General features: G+C 41.9%; 3 protein-coding genes across 3 annotated transcripts; all 3 read left to right on the forward strand.

Annotated features, from left to right (window-relative positions):
• Positions 1-2,521: 2,521 nt before the first annotated feature.
• Positions 2,522-7,808, forward strand: LOC119653474. Its single transcript, XM_038058092.1, has 2 exons — positions 2,522-2,764; positions 7,153-7,808. Exons 1-2 carry the CDS (start codon positions 2,578-2,580, stop codon positions 7,806-7,808), a joined length of 843 nt encoding a protein of 280 aa, XP_037914020.1. The 5' UTR covers positions 2,522-2,577.
• A 4,333-nt stretch (positions 7,809-12,141) lies between these two features.
• Positions 12,142-12,847, forward strand: LOC119655427 (histone H1-II-like). Its single transcript, XM_038061318.1, has one exon. It carries the CDS (start codon positions 12,183-12,185, stop codon positions 12,801-12,803), a length of 621 nt encoding a protein of 206 aa, XP_037917246.1. The 5' UTR covers positions 12,142-12,182; the 3' UTR covers positions 12,804-12,847.
• A 7,928-nt stretch (positions 12,848-20,775) lies between these two features.
• LOC119653477 (histone H1-II-like) lies at positions 20,776-21,440 on the forward strand. The gene has a single exon (XM_038058099.1). The coding sequence runs from the start codon at positions 20,817-20,819 to the stop codon at positions 21,438-21,440; it is 624 nt and encodes a 207-aa protein (XP_037914027.1). The 5' UTR covers positions 20,776-20,816.
• The last annotated feature ends 308 nt before the right edge of the window (positions 21,441-21,748 follow it).

Raw genomic sequence — 21,748 nt, forward strand, 5'->3', positions numbered from 1 at the left:
GATTGTTCACTGGGTGCTGGTGGGTTTTATGTAAATAGAAAAAGAAAGTTCGCCGCCGATTTCTTTATCTGACAAGTTACCGGTGGCTGTGAGTTCCTTCAAGTTCAGCGTTGGTGCTAAGTTTGACTTGATTTTATCCCAGTTTGTCTGGGCGAGACATCTAACAGTTGTCATAACTCGCTTTTGCAGTGTAGAGGTCGAGGGCAGTTTGAGTTGCACTGCATAGTGGTCGGGCATATCTGATAGAGTTTTACAGGAGACTACTTGAAAGTGTTGTTCTGTTTACTCAGACAGCAGGAAATACTCAAGGGAGGATTGACTAGAATCGTAATCGTACCGTTTCAGCCGATGTATCCGAAGTTCTGGTAGTTAAAGCACTGCACTTGTTTAACTGGCTCTATCTTTTCAAAAGCCACCTTATGACCAAGGATGTATCTAATTTCTTTTAGCTTCAATCAGCTTTTCAGGGAGCTCGAAGGTGGCCACGAACAGCCCCGATTGGGATTTAATCTGGACCATAAAGCTCTCCAAGTGGAGAGTTTTATCCCCTCTGGTCACAAGGTTTACAACCGAACGTATTTTAAGCTGAGGATATTCAGCTTTGATATCCGACAGAGTATCGGCTGGGTCTATTTCCCGGTGGGGGCTTCGAATAATTAAGGACTGTGTCCTTAATGAAGAAGGGGCTACTTGTGGCGTTCAGCCGTAGCTCTTTAAGAAGAGTGGAAATCTTTCCATGGTCCTCGACGGAGTTTTATCTGCCGTCGTGATTTTGAGGGTTACTTTTAATCCCTTTTCGTTCAAAACCGGAAACAGTTGCGATAGACTCAAATTATACCCGATGATGGGAGGGATCTTTTTTTTTTGTTTTTTGTTTTTCAGGACAGTGGGCTATTTCGAATTGGATTGGGAGGGAATGCGTGTGGAGAACTTATATGCTTAGCACTAATATACTTATTAATTCTCTTTCTGAGAACTGCTACAAAGTTCAATGGGTCTTCATTCGTTGTTTCATCCTCGTCTACGACTTCTTCCAGGGATTGCTTCCGTTGCTGCTTTTTCTATGTTGATGTTAGATGACGATGCTTGCTGCTAATACTGCTGTCGTTCTGGTCACTGATGCTCTTCATGTTGATGGCCCTGTTGCTGTCGTTGAACCCCCTCTTCTGTGATGATTCCAACTGTTCTGTGTGTCCGAAATCTCCTCCTTGGACGATGACGTCCCCAGGGGCTTCATTTTTTGTCTCTGGGCAAACATCCTGTCCGCAAGCCCGTTTGAGGTGTTACCAGATAGCCGCTAACTCCTTGTAGTCTATGACTATAATTTATCTTGAAACTATAAACAAATTTTTAGGAAAGAAAATTGCTTTTTCTCAAAATACAGTGTTGCAATAATTTTTAGGCGCTTTGTGAAACAGAGTTGGAACGATATTTCTTTCTGTGATGTTTCCATTTTACTTTTCACTTTTTTTCACTTCCACTTAGAATTTTTCTTTGAGACGTAGTGGATTGCTCCATACGTTGTTCAATGTGATTTATATCAATCAACACAATTATGCTCGCTTCGACTGCTCGGAGCGAACTGCTTTGAGAAGTAAAAGCGAAGAGAAAGCCGAAAAATTGAAAAGGACAGTTAAGTGGGAAACATTATGGTGTGCAGAGAAATTAGGTATTGTCAAATATTTAAGATATACCGAGACAGTAATCCGAAAAATAAAGCGTTAAAAATACGCATGCGGTAGTGTCTAATTGAACGAAGCTTTTTTGTTGAGGTTGAACGAAGCTACTCAAAAACTTTCCACAATCCTCGGACTGCACTATTATTGAGAGCTTCGGGATCATGTCGACGATAGGCTTCGCGAAGAATCCATTTCGAGAAAAAAATTGTTGATGGAATGTCCATCAATGGAATGTCCTCCAATAATGGAGACAAATTCCAGCCGAATATGTCCAACGTTTGGTCGAAACCATGCCACTGGCCAGTGAAGGATGTATAGATGGTAAAAGTCTCCATACAGAAAAGTAACTATTTTTTTTCGAGATTTTAATGTCAATTTTTCGATTTTTCTGTCGTTTGTCCGAATTTTCATTTTTCCTACGTAAATAGAGTTTCATTTGTAATTCGCTCTCAGTAATGGTTCATTTATCCCTTTTCGTTCTTGCAAGAAAAAAACACATGCAAATTCCTTTTACCCCCTTTCTGAACGCTTATGTATTTTGTACGTCGGCGTCCGAATTTCAATTTTGCTCACTGTATGTATTTTGTTCAATTCTCGCAGCTACAAACACACGTTTTGTTAGGCTCGTTTGACACGGATACGGTTCTATTGGACAAGTGTGAAACGATGTTTCGATTTCATTTCGGCGTCTGTTCGGCCACCTAATTGAAACCGTATGGTACCGAATACTTACACGACACGACTCGGTTTTATCAGGTTTCAATACGATTCGAATTCGTGTGCAGCGAACGAAAAGCACTGAAGGCACACACGCACGGTTCAGTTTCGACTTTGAGCTCACAGCGAGTGGATGTTAACGATAAGTTGTTAAAAGTTGTTGGTTTTTTTTTTGGGTAAAATGAACTGTTTACCGGATATCGATGTGGACCGGCTGATCTGTGCTGTGCAATCTAAACCGGTACTGTGGGACAGAACGTGTGAAAAGTACAAAGACAAATTCAAGACGCAAGAAGCGTGGAAAGACGTTTGTATTGAAATTGTGACCAATTTTGTCGAATTTGACGACATTAAAAAAGCCGAAATGGGTGAGCATAGAAAAACTCATATTTGTGGAAAAACATTTTCATTAATAAATTTGGACCCCACAATTTAAAAAATACTTAACCTAACAACCTTAGAAGCTAAGCTAATCTAGGGTTAAAACGATGGAACTTTACCTAATAAAAGTCCATTATATTGTTGATTGTAGATAAATGGATACCCGGAAGAAAGTTAACAAAAACCTTCAGTTGTTATTGCCGGTAATTCCAAAATAGGGATAAGGATGAAAAAGGGATTAGGAAGGGAAGGTGGGCAATGAGCGGTGTAAGCCGTTTTGTTTGGATGGAGGAACGTATCGCTGAAAGTTTCCTTATGTCAAGGAGACAGGCTACTGCAGGTGTTTTGTGACTAATCCCAAGCAAGGCGTCGGTTTTCAGGACAAGAAGGACATGTTCAACTGAATGATCTATGTGGCTGGTGAACTGGAAGTCCGTATTAAAGTAGTTTTTATCGCAATCCTCTATCATTAACTTAATAGTCCGCTCGAAGATTTTGGCAGAGGTTGAAAGGACAGAGATAGGTCTGTAGTTATGTGGGAGGAGATAACTTTCGTTTTTTTTGGGATGGATGAGAACTGAGCACACTTCCAGCTCGAGGGGAAATTAGCATTCAGTAAGCAATGGTCGAATAATGTTGGAGGGGGGGGGGGTTGATAGAGACAGAGCATTTTTTCAAGCTTATGGAAGGGGTTTTATTAAACTCGGTCGACCTTTCTTTGCTCTGCTTTATGAACATTGTTATCATCTTGGGCTTAATGACGTTCATAGGTGGGATTCAACCAGCAAGTGGATATTGGAATAGTCCAGCCTGGTTTACTCTTTGAGTATAGGGATGATAGGGGATGATGGTACCCTGGAAAATCTATTTTTGTCAAATATAAGAGTCCGTTGGCACCAAAACGACAAAACAAAATCAAAAACAAAAGTACTTTCGATACAAATACAACAAGTATTGGAAAAAATCAACTCCTCCAAAAACATTTCGTTTGGAGAACTTATCTGCATAACGCATAACGCAAAATATTTTCCCAAATCGAAAGGTAAAAGAAAATCAGCCCTGTTTTAAGAAATCAAATCATTGAAACATTATCCTCGGAATGAAACGTCTTTAGAGCAGTTGATCCTAAAAGGAAGCTTGCCGAATTTATATAGAAAGAGCTTTAAGACGCCTCAAGAAATAGAACATTATATGTATTATTCTATTAAGGGAAAGAATGATTGTGTCCCTTTTACTGGTTATAGTCTACTTACTAACTATAGTATGTCAAACTGTGGTATCCGGTGTGTCCGGATAGCTGAGTGGTTAGAGCACAAGCCCTTCATATGCAAGGTGGCGGTGGAATTTGTATCGTGATTTGACGTCGGATACCTGCCGACTCAGCTGTGAATGAGTACCTGAGTTAAATCAGGGTAATAATCTCGAACGAGTGCAATGCTGACCACATTGCCTTCTATAGGGTACTGTAATCCTGTGGTATACCGTTACGGTCTTGAATGAAGTGCTCTAACACACAAGACCTTGATCCAATTGGATTGTTGTGCTAACGATTATTATTATGCCAAGCAACCCTATAACCGACAGGGATTTTAATATATAGTCCCTACTTCCAAGTATTTCAACTTACGATCAAGTATTAAGTATTCACCCAGGTGCCTCGACCTACTTTACACAAGTGCCGGACACTATCCCAGAAGGCGTAAGGAGGTTTTGTCACCCTCCTCACAAAAAAAAAAACCTGCAGGCAGTGTCCGTAGGTATTCCCAGCTTCGCCAGGTGATAGTTTAGGCGGTAGTGACTAGTGAGTATTCCCATTGTAATCTGGAGGTTAGGCCTGAGTTCGTATTCCCTCATAAACACTCTGGACTGCTCCATTCCTGATAGGTTCGTCTAACATATTTCCCTCAGACGCTTCTCTTCATTTTTTAATGTCATAGCCACAAACCCGATTTTGATTCTATAGAAGGGTTCTGATCCGTTGCCTCATTGCATTCCTACCCAACATGACTTGGAATCCAGAGCATCCAGACCTTATTGTAGGAACTGGTCGTGTTCAATTTCACAAGACAGTTCCACACCTGAGTTCACCTAGTTGAACCTTTGCGCCTTGATCGCCGATTGGCTGTCTGTCAGAATAGCGATGATCTGCCCCTTATAGTTCCTTCCGTTGTGAGGGATCCGTCAGTGTAAGAGTATATCACAGCCCTGAACTCTACCAGTTTGCTCTGCTACTCCAACGTGTTGAGATTCTTTATTATTCTTTTTATTTCGGAGTTCTCGAATCTGATTATACTGTGATCTGACATTGATGGCTCATCTGGCACCCTCCAATTTTTGATCAACCCGTTCGTCGGAGAATTCCTTAAAGTTATGTCTGTCACTTCTTGTCTGGTGTTACAAATGTCGGGGTGTTCAATATATTTTATACTTCGAACCTATTGCTAAGAATAAATTCAAGAAGATACTACCTCTTCGATTAGTGTCGCTGGGTCCCCAGACTTCGTGGTGGGCGTTGGCATCGCGGCGAAGGAAAAGCGGTAGCGCCCTCCTCTCACAGAACTTCACCAATCTGACGACTAGTTCTTGTTGAATCCGGATATCGTCTCCTGGGAATTAGCCCGATGCCATAACTGCCTCTCGAGTTCTCCATCTGGCTTCAAGTGGGACTTGCACAGCCATAAGGTCTCCGATCAAGAACTCTGAAAGATATATGTGTGTATTTCAAATTACGTTTAAGACTTACGCAAGCTCTTGGTTTTTCACAAGAGGAGTTCCAAATTACCTGCATAATTCTTCCTTGCAGACCACGAATCTACTCCCGGTGCACCAAGGATCATTGAGCCAGACTACTCCAATTCGGTCCTTGAGGGATTGCTCTTGAAACTGCTCTTTCATGGTGGAATTTTACATGAGCTACCTTATCTATCTGTTTGTAGATCTTCTACACTGTCGGAGTATCACTATCTTCCTCCGACATGGCGCATTCATGCAAGTCGGTGTGCACTCTAAACACTAGAAGAATCAGGTCCACCTCGATCAGCTTCTCCTCCTCACTGGGCAGCATGCCTACTTCCTTGCTTGATCGTGTCTTTTCAGCCTCTATGACCTCCGAGATCCCTTCGAGGTCCTCAGTAGGTTTTTCACGCGATATTTCTTCTGAAGTATCTTTTCTTTGCTTTTTCCTGTGGACGTGCATGTATATGATAAAGCAATCTTGGCATTTGATTGCCTCCAGGCATTGGTCATCTACCACGATCGTGAGGAGTCTACCCTTCCCTCCACCTTGCTTCTGAAGACTCTCCATAATCGCGTATGGTTGTCCTCACTCTGAGCGATTAGGAGGTCCTTGAGATCTTTCGTTTCTATTGTTGCGCTTTCGGGAGAAACACCGTCACCATGTGTGCTCCTGGTATATAATCCCCAGCACATGTTGACAGTTCTGCTCCTTCCCAGCCTGGCAATTTAGGAACTATGGTGCCAAGCCACTCTGCAGTGTCTTCTGTCGCATAGTCCACCAGTACGTGACCTGGTCGGAAGCGTATCCCGGTGAATACAAGCTTCGCATTCCATCCCTTGTACATCTACTTGACGACAAGGTCTTCGATAGCTTCCTGCTCCTCACAAGTGAGTATTTGCTCGGGAAACGTTGGCTAGTAGTATGGCCAGTCGAATGCCCTTGGCGGCGCCTGCATAGCTAATGGTGGACTTCCTGAGCTCTGCCTTCATCTACCTGGGATCTCCCCTCTCGTCGGTTCAGACTTGGGTTTTTGGGTGCATTCACCTCATTGGGTTAATTTCCGCAGCTTCTCGCTTTTGGCTTCGTTAATGATGGCCTAGGTTTGTCTTGAGTCTCCTTAAGGGCATCTTATGGTTTCAGGTCTTCCTTCAGATCACGCAGGTACTATTTGGCATGTCCACCGTAGGGTTTGATGTGATGATTATGGAAACCATCTCCTATGGATAGAAAGCTATTTTGGGGTTCTGTGTTTCTGAAAGGCACTTATCTTCAGGTATACCCGATTATGCTAGCTCCACAATTGACAGTTTTGCAGCTCTGTCATAAGAACTGTAGACGAATATCCTTTATAGTTGATGTGCATCGAGTTGAAGGATGGACGATCCTTATAGGTTTTCCGCCAAAACAATTTAGAAAATTTGCGATACTTTCGCTCTGATCGCAACACCGTCCAAAATTACATAACAAACGTCTCGGTCAATCTTACTTATAGTCGAAATCCCGATATAAGTGCAACGCAAAACCTGAGAAATTACAAGCATTTGCCAAATAGAGATAGTATAAATATCTATATTAGAAGGAGTTTCAAATTTAAAATAGTTGATAGATATTTTGTATAACGAAATAATTTTTTTTCAGGTAAACAGGTTCTAAAGAAATGGACGCAAGTGAGGGATTCATATCGAAAATCAATTGCTAAAACTAAGGCAAAATCAGGAGCAAGGGCATCAAAAGCGAAAGCCTACATTTATGCATCTCAGTTGCAGTTCCTGGACAAGATATTTGAAGAAAGAGAAACAGAGGAAACTCTCTCTGAAAATTTCGATGATAATAGTGCTGGTGTTGCGCATATTACTGTTAAAAATGAGAATATACAGTCATTTCCAAACATACTACATTATGCTGATGCAACCAACAATCCTGAATCATCCTTCAAGAAGCCTACATCAAAAAGAAAGAAGATGGATCCTGTTGAATTAGAAATCATTGCAGCTCTGAAGGAAAAACCAAATAGGCACCTTTTATTTTTCAAAGGATTGCTCCCTTCTCTTGAAGATTTCGACGAGGGTGATACACTTGATTTTCAAATGGAAGTGCTAAAAATCGTGAAAAAAATCAGGCAGCGGAAGCATTCTCTTCCTTTTGTGTCGGATATACCAGACGCTCCACCAACAGATGCTTCATCTGCTACTCCACCGATGGTCGCTAATCGGCACACGCACAATCCTCACCTGAATGCTCCCCACAGTTCTTCTTCCAATGAGAGCTCCGAAAATCCGTTTCATATTTTATAGAATAATATTTATTTTCAATTTTCCTGACTACTTTCTGTTAATTATAATTTGTTTAATTAAATATATTTAATAAATAGACTCTTTCAAAAAATTGTATTGATTATATTGCCTTAGAAAGTTACGCTAACATTTGGATCTATTGAATATATTCCTTAATGTATGTAGTTTGACGTTGAAAATGGTTCTTTAGCTTCATCAAATTTTGTTGCCGAGTGCGCCCAATTTGAATTTTATTTCGTTCTACCGGTCACTGAATATAGTAGTGACTACCCGGAGTAACATTTTCCATCTGTGATTAAGTGTATTCATTCTCATATCCCTTATGGCGATTTCTTCGCCTATCGATGGCATACTCTGTGCTATTTGCAAGGGGCCGGAATCGATTTGCTCAAAATTTCTGGACTGCGGTGGGTACTGTGGTATGCCTGTGAACACCAAATGTCTGGAGATTTTCTCTGCTTTCCTAGACATCCGAGCAACATTTTCTTCGAACATTTCTTAGCCATGTAGCGCTTGCGGTAGTACCACTTTATCTGATGCTATTTAACTGCTGCATCAACACACGGCGACTTTAGCGTCGATTCAAAATGCAGTTTCAAAGATACCATCTAATTTGGTTCGATAACTTGCTGTTTCTGAGACGCTTCTGCCTAGTTCTACATATAGCCTGCCGTCGACTGGGGCCATCAATACTGGTGCTATACCTAAGTTGAGACTATCCCCCCCTCCACCTCTTCTTTGTCTGCACGCACTATTCCAGTGTCTTCTATACGAGGAACGCGTTCGGAATCGGCTGCGCTACGCAGCCTTGATGATCGTCCTACTGTCGCTGCATTGGCGCCTTCGTGTACTCCCTCCTGCGCCCCGTCGACCACCGCTGAACCACAGGCCTTACCTACTGTTATCCCGAATATCGCTCCTCCGACCCACTGCTGAACGTTGCCTCGCCACCGAAACAATTATCCTTGACGAGGCTAGCATACTCCACCACTTCCGATGATATACTTGCCTACATCAAACTGAGTGATAGCATCTTTTAAAGTGACATATTTCCATGACTTCGATGTTATCGCCCATTCTTCTTTTTGGCTGCGAGCCTTATCAGAGGACTAAGCTACGAGAAGATTTTCAGCCCGTTCACCTTTCTCGCCGAATTTGAATGAGTTTCATAATTTTAGACTTTTTTATCAAAATGTTAGGGGCTTATGGATCAAGCTGTTGGATTTTAAGTTATGTGCCCTAGGATTCCAACAACACGTCATATGTATTACTAAACCCTGGTTAGATGGCAGGATTTTAGATTCCGTGCTTCTTGAAGGTTACTCTGTCTTACGTTGTAACAGAGACTGTGGTGCTCTTGGCAAGATAACCGGCGGAGGAGTCCTAATAGCTGTTAAATCCTCTCTTCGCGGCGAAACCATCTTTCCTTTCCGCCTCTATCTATGATTCTGTCACGGAATGTATATTTTCCCTGCCTCAGCCCTCTTTCTCTTTACGAAAATTTCTTCAAGAGATATCTAAAATCCTAACCGGTTTGCTCTTGTTTTCTCCAACCTTCCTGTGCGTTGCCTTTCCCAATCCCCTCATATCCCCTCTCACGTTGCACCTGATGCCAATCATTCAGCCCCTTGAGTTTGATGTTCAGATCCCCCGACTCCCTGTCATGCTCAAGCCTGCCAAGTTTAACTTTGGTAAGGCAAACTTGGTGGTCAAAGGGTAGTAGAACTGTTTGCGCATTTTCTCATATGTCGTGCGTTCCGTGTACACAGAAACAGCTAACCGATACCCTATCCCTATATACGGCTGATATAGCAGCGTTGCAGGAGATGCGCTGGACATGGGCCGGCTTCCTGGAGAAGAGTCACTACCAGTCAATCAGGTGTTCGGAGTAAATTTTTAGTCAGCCAAAAAATGAAACCTGCTATTATCGGCTTTGTAAACAGAAGTGAACGGCTATGCACTCTGAGTTTGCGAGGCGAATTTAGAAATATATTATAAACCTCATTATCGTTCTCGCCCCTACAGAGGAGACTGCAGAGTCGAAGAAGGATACCTTCTACGAGGCAGTAGAACGAACCCTCGAAGCCTGCCCCCGGTATGTAATGAAATTCATACTTGGGGACTTTAACAGTCAAGTAGGGACGGAGCCCGTATTCAGGCGATAGGTTAGTTCCCATAGCTTACATCAAAATACAAATGATAACGTACTGCGGATTATTCAATTAGCAGTGTACCATGAAATGGTTGTTGGAAGTACCTGGTTTACACAGAAAGCGGACCACAAACATACGTGGGCCTCTCCAGACGGGACCACTTTCAACTAAATTGACCAAGTGGTGATCGAACGCCTTCACAATCCAGCCTTGATGAATGTCAGAGCATATAGGGTGGCCAATATAGACTCGGATCATTATCTCGTTGGCATGGTGCTCCACAACATAGCCTTCTACAACACCTAGAAGAGATCCTGGAGATGAAGCATAAATAAATGATCTTCACAATCACCTGAAGAACGTTATCGTAAATACGGCTACAAACATACTTGGCCCCAGCCGCAAAAAGAGTCGAAACAGCTGGTTTGACGATGAATGTAAAGCTAGTAATGGAACGAAAGAAAGCGGCACCCCGAGTAATGTTGCATTCTCAAACAACGCGGGCCCGCGCGGAGACTTATCATGAACTCCATCGAGCGGAGAAGCGACTTCACAGACAGGAAGCCTGGGAGTACCACCAGGTTTAATGAACAAGTCAGCAGGAAGCGGTCTATCGAAGATTGTTTACTTGACTTGTGACGTCACATACTAGGATACGGGTTTTTCGGCTCATTTGAACTTAATTGAAATTTAAAATGCTGAAAACTTGGCAAAAAAAAGCGAGTGTTTTTTCAAAAGCGTTTCCTTAGATTGCACTATAGAAATGATTTTCGTCATAAGCGAAAATAAGGCAGGGAGTCTATTGGTCACAGATAGCACGATTATATTGAAAATCACCTTTAATAAGTAGAGTGTCCGGATAGCTGAGTGGTTAGAGCGTTTCAAATCTCACTGGTGGCAGTGGGATTTGACGTCGGATACCAGTCGGTTCAGTTGTAAATGAGTACCTGAGGCAAATCAGGGTAATAACCTCCGGCGAGCGCAATGCTGAACGCATTGCTTCCTATAGGGTATTGTAATGCACTAGTGAACCGTTATGGTCTTGAATGAAGTGCTTCCTCTGATCCTGATCCAATATGTTGCGCCAACGATTATTATTATTATTATTTAAGAAGTAGCACTGCTCAATTGTGATCCTCGTTAATCTGGATCAGGATCGTGCCGGCTCCCGAATTAGGAGATTGAGAGTGTACTTTGCCATGCATTGCCTGTATTTAATTAGAAAAAGGACATATAAAAATTGATTATAAATCATAGGAAAGAAGGTCAACTTCGCTCCTTTAGGCCATGAAAACAATTTGAAGGTATCAACTCATAGAACACATAGCCCTCGAAAGAATTGAAGTCAATTGGATGGCGTATTCTGGATGAAAGGATCACACTACACGATGTATCCTCCCCCTTTATCCTTCAGTGCCAAATGTAAATTTGTTACTTGAACTGAAGTTTTCAAATTTTAAGTTGTTTTATTTTTTCTTGTATTTGAATAAAGGACGATGCTGACGCCAGCCCCATATGATGTCCTTGCGTCTGTTGAGAGGGTCATACAAAGCATAGGACTCACTTTGAAGTTCAAATATTTGCTTGCGTTTATTTTCTTCAAATATTACATTTTCAATTCGCAGAAAAATTTGCTACGTAGGAACGAAGGGTAAGAAGGGCACATAAAGAATGTCCCAGAAAAACTTCAAAATTTTTCCAAGTAGTCCAATGGATCTATTTTTTTCTAGTGAATTTTGCTGGATAATTCTATAAAACAGGATTAAATTTGTAAATGCATCCGAAAGAGAACATATGGAAGTTGATATAATGATATGCGATCAGCAGAAATTTTAGTTAATAGTATTAATTAATGGGATGCAAACTTAAGGTTCGAGTGCATCAGATTGGAGGTTGGTGAATATGCGTGGATTAAAGGTGTTCATGAATAGAGACAGTCTTAACAATGAGAAGGGCTTTCCATCGATATGTATAGAGCTATACGGATTAAAGTCTATAGTAATGTGATTGATGAATAAATTGAAATTAAGGAAAATTTCAAATAAACTCCGAAATAAATTCTTCATCTAGTGGAAAGAGAAACTGAAATTTTCAACTACCGCTCTACCAGGTTCTCACAACTTGCAATATCAATGGAAAATTCTGCTTACAGATATTGTCAAACTTTCTGGCTTGTTATTTTGTGCCCAATAGTTTGTGAAGGATATTGAATTGATTCGAGATGGCAGAAGAATCCGCTCCAGTCGCCGCTCCCCCAGCAACCAGCCCGAAGAAAGGAAAGAAAGCAGCAGGTGGGCCGAAGAAACCCAAGTCGAAACCAACTCATCCACCGACGTCCTTGATGGTGAACGCTGCTATCAAGTCTTTGAAGGAACGTGGAGGCTCTTCACTTCTTGCGATCAAGAAGTACTTGGCAGCTAACTACAAGGTGGATGCCAACAAGTTAGCTCCCTTCATCAAGAAGTATCTGAAGAGCGCTGTTGCCTCTGGAAAGTTGGTCCAAGCTAAAGGTACAGGTGCTTCTGGTTCATTCAAACTTCCAGCTAAGGAGAAGAAGGAAAAGGCTGCTAAACCGAAAACGGCGGCAGCAAAGAAACTCAAAGCGGCTGCGAAACCAAAGAAGACGGGAGAGAAGAAAGCGGCGAAGGCCAAGAAGCCTGGAGCAGCTAAGAAGGCAGCATCTGGGACCGCTAAAGCCGCAAAGAAATCCGGGAGTGTGAAAGCTAAAGCACCCAAGGAGAAAAAACCAAAAGCTGCTAAAGTAGCAAAGAAGGCCCCTAAACCGAAGGCTACAGGAGGAGCGAAAAAAGCAGCACCGAAAAAGGCAGCAGCTAAGAAGTAAACATCGCCAAAAGGATCTTGACCTGTGAAGATCAACAAATTTAACCCAACAGTCCTTGTCAGGACTACCACGTTTATTTTCGAAGAGTAGAAATTTAGAATATGCTTCTGAAGATTTGGTTGAAGTAGTTCCGGGATTCAGGAATTGGGAGTGGGTGGGATCATCCATGGGGTTTTCAAAGATTGTGAATGCTAATTGTTGGTTTAGGCAAGATGAATTTGAAGCATGTCAACAAAATTTGGGAAATCAATTTGATCTCCAGTTAATGATGAGAAGGTTTTAAAAATTGGAAATAATTGTCGGTGTAGAGAACTAAACTGGTAAAACAGCTTTTCTGAGAGTGCTTAAAATATGCTTCCGAAGATTTGATTAAAGAAGTAATTGGGGTTTCAGAAATTGGAGTGGGTGGTACCACCAATGGGATTTTCCAAGGTTGGGAATACTCATCTTGTTCAAGAGAGTTGCTGTTTAGTGTTTAGTGGTTTATATCTAGGCAATGCTTATTTGAACAATCGGTGGAACTCTAAAGAGAGCTAGAACTAATCTAAAAGTGAGTGGCTATTATATTATTATACTTTGGCCAGCACGGCTTGTCATTTACTCGCTGGTATATTTCGGCGTCCCGGCTGCACTTTCTGGCCTTGCAATTGTAAAACAGTGCAATGTTTTTATATCCGGCATTCGAATGCTATACATTTTCATGTGGTGGGTTATAATTAAACGAAGATAATAATACACGATTTATTTAGAAGAACTAATTATGCGACCACACTTCCTTTTTTTAGGTTACACAGCCAAGTAGGAAGTGGCAACAAAATTAGTAGTAGACTAGTTAAAAAATTGTACTGTAAAAAAATATTTAGAACTGTTTGGTTTACAATGAAGACCTTACATTATTATAATACATGGCTTTATACAGAGTCAGTTTGGTTTTGGGGCTGAGACCCTACAGCGAATTATGAACACTGCTGATTTCAATGGAACTATGAAATTTAGTGCAAGTACTTTTATGATATGTTTATTGTTTTAATACGCATCAGCTTCTTATTATTTGCTAACCCTGGTACTCTCTGCTGACACTAAAAAAAGTACCGTTGTGTTTTGCTTTGCGGTGAAATTTACTGCTGAATAGAAACGTAATAGAGCATCGTTGCGTGTCGTTGTTTGTAGTACTCGTATTATCATATATTGGCCAAACAGGCTGTTTGGTATTATTGCAAAACGTTTGATATCCTTAATTTGTAACAGTTTTAAAGATAAAGGGCTTAAAAAATGTGCGTTTCATTGAAGTTGTAGTAAAGTCGTGTAATTGACAATATAGACAGAAAAGCTAATATTATAGCAATGAAAAAGGAAGCCATTTTTGCTTTCGATGTTAATTTTTGTTTGTCTCCTGGGACCCGGCAGGCTAAAAGTTCAAAAAAGGAACCTAATACCACCCGCGAAGACACCAACAGGACTAAAGGCTGGTACTTAGCCTATGTTGTCAGAAACACACTATCGTTCTTGGCCAAGGCCAAACACGTATTTATTATGTTCGATTTTTTATTATCAAATCGACAAATTTACAAACACTTTAGTGTCAGAGCCAATCCGAACAGGGTGGGCAAGTGTTGTAAGACAAATTTTTGTCGTTAATATTTTAGGTTCTGAAGGTTAAGTCGTTATTGAGTTGGTGACCTCCCTTCCCATTTTGTGACTGTTTCGGTTAATTTTCCTCCGTGTTGGAGGTACTGGGACGGTTGTTGGGAGGCTCACGACTTTTTGTGAAAAATATAACAATGCTGTTATCGCGACTTGGGTAACTACCTCAGCAATAGATATCTAGAGGCTGCGATCTACAATTCCTTATTTATCATCCTTAATAATGGTATGCCCACTTTTAACAACTCACGGTCAATGTCAAACCAATTGGGCTCGGTTCTGGACACTGCTCTTGCTCTGCCAGAATGTTGGCATTGGAATCCGATTACTGAAAATATATCGAATAGCCACCATACTTCCATCTGCATCTCTACGCAGATGCTCAACCTCTCTCCTAAATTCAAGATTGAATTGAGTTGGTTAAAGGCGCGGGTCAGCAACCTAGCGCCACAGGATATTTCCACTCTAACGAACCTTTTGGAAACGGAAATTACTGATAAAACTAGGCTTTGCACTAACCACACTGGCCAGTCAAAGATGTTGTGGTTCTAGAGATTAAGTTCTATTTGAAAAGAAAGTTAATAGCGTGTAGGCGATTTAGGACTAAGTCCAACACTACAAATGTTCTCCTTTTTGAGGAGGCCAAACGGCGGTGGAGGATATTAGTTGTGAACGCGAAGCAGAAGCATTGACCTGAAATTTGGCCTGATTTATCTGAGACAAAAGATGTTATGCCCTTCTGGAAATCCATGAAAGGAGTGACAGGCCCCCAACTTGTGATCCTAGGAAGACTTTAGAATATCTTGATTATCTAGCTGGGCAGTACAGCCCTCCCTCTCCCCCTCTTCTTGATGTCCTCAAATATCCTAAAGTGTCTCTGCCTTTCTGTCAAGAAGAGCTTACTGCCGTTTTGCTTAAGCACAACATCATTTATCAGTATGTACGCTGGTTGGTGCCTGAAGTCCTTTCCGCTTGTGGTGGTACCCATCCCTAAAGCTCTTAAAGGCCCTGAAGTTTTGACGAGTTACCACTCTATCCCGCTCATTAATGTGTTTGCCAAACTATTAAATTTGATGGTTAAGGTTCATATCAATAATTTCATTGGAATACAAAATCCTGTCGGCAACTATTACGCCTGATCTCCAGGTAAGTCTACGTCTGCTTGCATTAATGATGTTCTGTTGTACATCTCGATAACTAAGGGAAGGGGTCAGCAGATTTTGGCTGTGGTGCTAGATGTAAAGAATACCTACGAGAAGGTGGATCTTCCGACTCTGTGTGACATAAAGTCACGTTTCCGTTTTCTTTCTGAAATCGTTCTGTGGGTGTCAAGGGTAATATCCAATCGACGCCATCAACTAGGGCTGGACAGCATTTAAGCTGGCAATGGTCTCCCCGAAGGATGCGTTTTAGGTCCGATGTTGTTCAACCTTTATGCGGCATTCCTACCCAATAAATGTTCTGATAGTATTGAAATCTTCCTATATATGGACGTCTGGGGATGACCAGCCGTTCCGTTTCAGAACGCCCCTCTTGGTGGCCAAAGAACTTCTTAAACTCAAGGAAAAAATTCGAAAACCTATAATTTGGTGGTACAAAACCCGGATGGTAACAATGGTCTGTCCTCAATCTGTAGATCGTTCCGGAACCTGTTTCACATTGTAGTTCCCAATGAAGTTCCCGTGATTTCAAATAAGGTTCAGGTCATGTTATCTTATGATTTGGGAGGAACCTGTGGGCGGGTCCACGTGGCGGCTGCTTATGGTAGGTTAACCGATGGCCTTAAATCTAGGTGTTTTCTAGTTCTGGCGTCAGATGCTGCCATCAGATGTGATGGTTTGGTCTGTGCGATGATTGGTCCCGACGGGTCTTCCATGAAAACATGAGAATGGCCCCGAAAAGTTGGAGTGCCATCAGAACGATGTCACTCAAAATCCACGATGATCCTATCCCCTATCCCCGGTGAAAGAAGTCACACACCTCGGAGTGACAATGAGTTCCCGCCCTCATATAACGGAGGTACTAGGCCGTGCAACTGGTGCCTTCAGCTCCTTGTATACTATCTTAAAATACAATATCCCGACTTCCAAAAGGATTAAGCTGTTTCATTACATTGAAGATATTATTTCCCGTGCCCTCCCTGACAATTACCTGATTAAAAATCAGATTAGGTACTAGCACTGAGGAAGGAGGCACGAGGTCTCTTAAACAATTGTATGCGGTGGAAAAAATGAAAATATTTACAGGATAAGGAAAACATCTTAGTTCTTTTCTCAACTTAATTCTCATCAAATTCTAACAAAGACGCCTGAAGATTACTCTACGTCTAAAAAATCCTGGTGGAAAACAAGAACAAGTTCTCCACCTATATCCTCCCCTCCGAGAAAACAACAAGCATAATCCTCAGAGGCCTTGACGCTTCCTTCTCACCTGCTGAGATCATAGAAGAATTGAAGGCACCAAGAATCTCCAGCGTGATCAGCGTCAAACGTTTCGTCACAACTTGGGCGAAGACCATGAACATCCAGCTAGATCTATGGCCGGTCACCTTTGACTTCTCGTTCCCCGAAGAGCATATTTCAGGCATCAAGGCTATATAACAAACCTTGGTGCGATTCGAAATAATTCGGAAAAAACAGGTGTTGCAGTGTAGAAACCTTTCTTACCGCTGCGTGAAGTTTCACCAGAGTCATGATCCGGGAGAATGCTCCAAAACACCTGAGCAATAATGGACGTTAAGATCATTGAGTTGAACATCAACTCGATCATCGGCCGAACCCGTAGGCACGAGCTCGAGCTATTTCTTGGTGAGAATAATCGTTACATAGTGACCCTGTGTGAAACCAGGCTGCACTATCAGCATAGGCCCATTTTCCCAAATTTCAACCTTTCCAGAACCAATCCCCAAGACCGAAACAACTGTGGTGGAACGGCCATCCTTATTTCCTTGCCAAATAATTGTTCCCTCCACCCAATAACTTTAAATCGGCTGAGGTTACCCTTGTTTCCTTAGAAACCCAATTGTCCCTGACCTTCGTTGCTGCTCTCTACTGTCGGGATCAATCCTTTGATACCCATGACATCCGTTATATCCTATCCTACTACGCCACTCAATCGAGGGCAGACAAATCCTGGTTCGCAATTATAGGTGGAGATCTCAATGCCAGGCATCCTGGTTCGATGTACGGTCGAACAAGAACAGGGAAACTCTCCAGAATTTCCTAACCAGCTCTCATACTAATATCAACCTATCCCACTTCAGCCCTGCCCTTCTCACATTTAAGGTTACTACCATTCCTACCTCGACCACTAATCAGCAGTAATCTAACCCTCAGACCCAATTCTAATACTTATTCCTATCTAGAAACAGTCCCCGGTATCAATGACCACGATTCCGTGATCTTAGAAATTTCACTCCCCAAGAGAGCAATCGGGCCCTCTCCAACCTTAGTCCCTGACTTCTAGAAGGAGAATTGGAAACTCATCAATCGATCCCTCAAATTCAAACTTAAACCGCTCTTCCTCCCTTCCAACGAAACAGTTTCCAACGATACCATAGATTGGACGATTTGTCAATACATTGAAGTAATTGAGCAAGTATGTGACGAACTGATACCAATTCGTTCGCTAACCAACCGCAACCAAATTTCTCTCCCAAGCGATATCCTCGAAGATATCAAATATAAACCTACCTTAAGGCGGAAGTTATTCAGAAATAGATACTCTCTACAATTCTCTCGATATCTTTTCCCTTGGCAAATCAATTCGAGCTAAAATTTTAACCCTTTATACCAATATTATACCTCCCAAACGCCTCTTCAACATAGAACTGAACCCTGATACTTTCAGCGAACTCAGGTAAACTTGCAAATCCACCCAACAAACCACGATCCTTCCACAAAATATTTCCACTCCCGAAAAAGGTTCTAGTGAACCACTTCTTTCAAGCGCACCATTGCCCCCTCCACGTTCGGGATCAACACTTCGAAAGTGTTGTGAGCGAATGTATAGACCAACTCCAATCCTTACCAACGTTTTACCGCCCTAATCCTAGTCTTAACCTTTTCTCCCAACCTCTTATCCATTCCGATGAACATGATGATGATCCTTCCATCCACTTTGTTAGCCCAAGTTCAGTAGAAGCTGTAATTGCAACCTCCAAGAACAAAAAATCAGTGGATCTCGACAAAAACCCTTCCTGTTTTGAAAAAATGCGTTCCCAACATTTCCACCACACTTTCCTCTATAGTAAATCACTGCCTCCTCAATGTCCACTTCCCCACCGATTGGAAAAGTACTTGCGTTGTCCCCATTTTAAAAAATAACCTTAACCCACTTAATCCTGATAGCTGCAGGCCTATCTCAATCCTATCTTCCTCCATCAAAATTTTCGAGTGGACCATTAAATCCCTCATAGACGAGCACTATGATTCCAACAACTCTCTATCCGAGTTCCAAATCGCCAAACGAACTATACACTCGGCTGAGCACGCATTTCTTGTCCTCAAGACTGATATCCTTCTAGGTACCAATTGGAGGACACCCACCATAGCCTGTCTCCTTCACCCAAGTAAATCCTTCGACGCCGGCGTGTATAAGCTTTCCGAGATCCTCAATTTACATCCGCACCTCTTTAAGCTAATTTATAGTTTTCTAGGTGGGTGAAAACCCTTAGTCAACATTCAACAGCACCTTTCCTCGTCTAATACTTGCCCCGCCGATATTCCTCAGGGTTCAGTTCTTTTTGTAACCCTTTCCTTCCTGCTCACCGCAGGCATCCCAAAACCAACTCCACACCCGTGTCCTATCCGAATCCTTCAATAAGAGGATGACCTAATCCTTTACACTTCCACCAAAGGCATCTCCCACGCTGAAGCTCGTCTGAACTCTTATTTTTTTTATATATTTCTTATTTATTTCACCCGTTGGAAACATTCCTCAAATCCCGACATATGCGAGACCATCGTCTGCCATCGAAACATGAGAATGGCCTCGAAAATGTGAAGTAACATCAGAACGTTGTCACTCAAAATTCACGACGATCCTTTCCCTACTGTGAAAGAAGTCACATACCTCGGAGTGACAATGAATTCCCGCCTCTCCCACGTCCCTCATCTAACAAAAGCACTATCCTTGTATACTATCCTAAAATACAACGTCCCTACTTCCGAAAGGGTTAAGTTGTTTCGTTATAAGCAGCTTATCCGATCACTCCTCATTGTCGGCTTCATTTGCTGGTCCGGTTCCTCATCATCCCAAATGGAACGACTCCGCCTTAAAGAGAGCAGAGTCTTTCGCCACTGCGCCAACATTTTTAAAAACGAGGACCGCTCCAAACACATTTCCAGACTGATCCTCTAAGAGCCCTACCAAACCCCACGTATCGACGTCTTCCTTGCTCGTCATGCCCTTAACCTCCTGGTCAAATGTCAACGCCATTCCAGTCCTTTTGTTTCCAAGGCCGTGCAGATTGATGCTCAACGAGTGGAGGTTTTTTCGACTTTTCCTCCAAAATGACCTGTACATATTTTAGTGATAAGTTAGACTAGACTTTATGATAGAGCTTAGATTAAGTTTAACTGTTAAGGTAGTCCCTAAGTTGGCTATAAGTTAATATCAATTTATCTAGAGAATAAAAAAATGGTTGTTTTTCGCAGCCCGAAATTATGTCCTTGCGTCCATTAAAACTGTCACACAAAACTTAGAACTCGCTTTGAAGTTCAAATATTTATTTGCATTTATTTTCTTCAAATATTTCATTTTCAATTCGCAAAAAATTTGCTACGTAGGAACGTAGTGTAAGAAGGACACATAAAGAATGTCGCAGTAAAAATTCAAAATTTTTCCAAGTGGTCCAATGGATCTATTTCTTTCTAGTGGATTTTGCTGGATAATTCTATAAAACAGGATTAAATTTGTAAATGGATCCCAAAGAGAACATATGGAAGTTTATATAATGATATGCGATCAGCAGAAATTTTAGTTAATAGTATTAATTAATGGGATGCAAACTGAAGGTTCGAGTGTATCAGATCGGAGGTTGGTGAATATGCCTGGATTAGAAGGTGTTCATGAACAGAGACAGTTTCAACAATGAGACGGACTTTCAATTGATATGTATAGAGCTGTATGGATTAAAGTCTATGGTAATGTGATTGATGAATAAATTGAAATTAAGGAAATTTTCAAATAAACTCCTAAACAAATTCTTGACCGAATGGAAAGAGAAACTGAAATTTTCAACTACCGTTCTACCAGCTTCTCATAACTTGCAATATCAATGGAAAATTCTCCTTATAGATATTGTCAAACTTTCTGGCTTGTTATTTTGTGCCCAATAGTTTGTGAAGGATATTGAATTGATTCGAGATGGCAGAAGAATCCGCTCCAGTCGCCGCTCCCCCAGCAACCAGCCCGAAGAAAGGAAAGAAAGCAGCAGGTGGGCCGAAGAAACCCAAGTCGAAACCAACTCATCCACCGACGTCCTTGATGGTGAACGCTGCTATCAAGTCTTTGAAGGAACGTGGAGGCTCTTCACTTCTTGCGATCAAGAAGTACTTGGCAGCTAACTACAAGGTGGATGCCAACAAGTTAGCTCCCTTCATCAAGAAGTATCTGAAGAGCGCTGTTGCCTCTGGAAAGTTGGTCCAAGCTAAAGGTACAGGTGCTTCTGGTTCATTCAAACTTCCAGCCAAGGAGAAGAAGGAAAAGGCTGCTAAACCGAAAACGGCGGCGGCAGCAAAGAAACCCAAAGCGGCTGCGAAACCAAAGAAAACGGGAGAGAAGAAAGCAGCGAAGGCCAAGAAGCCTGCAGCAGCTAAGAAGGCAGCATCTGGGACCGCTAAAGCTGCAAAGAAATCCGGGAGTGTGAAGGCCAAAGCACCAAAGGAGAAAAAACCAAAAGCTGCTAAAGTAGCAAAGAAGGCACCTAAACCGAAAGCTACAGGAGGAGCGAAGAAAGCCGCACCCAAAAAGGCAGCTGCTAAGAAGTAAACATCGCCAAAAGGATCTACACCTACGTAGGTCAATATATTTAACCCAACAGTCCTTGTCAGGACTACCATGTTTATTTCCAAAGAGTAGAAATTACTATGCTTCTGAAGATTTGATTGAAAGAGTAGTTGGGGGTTTTAGAAATTGGGAGTGAGTGATACCACCAATGGGGTTTTCGAAGAGTGAATGGTAACCGCGGGTTTAGGCAAACAAAATTTGAAGCGAATCAGCAAAATTAAGGAAATCAATATGATCCCGAGCTAATGGTGAGGTTTTAAAAATTGGGAATAATTTTCGGTGTAGAAAAC

Source organism: Hermetia illucens, chromosome 4 (genome assembly GCF_905115235.1).
Source record: "Hermetia illucens chromosome 4, iHerIll2.2.curated.20191125, whole genome shotgun sequence".
Classification (NCBI taxonomy): Eukaryota; Metazoa; Arthropoda; class Insecta; order Diptera; family Stratiomyidae; genus Hermetia; species Hermetia illucens.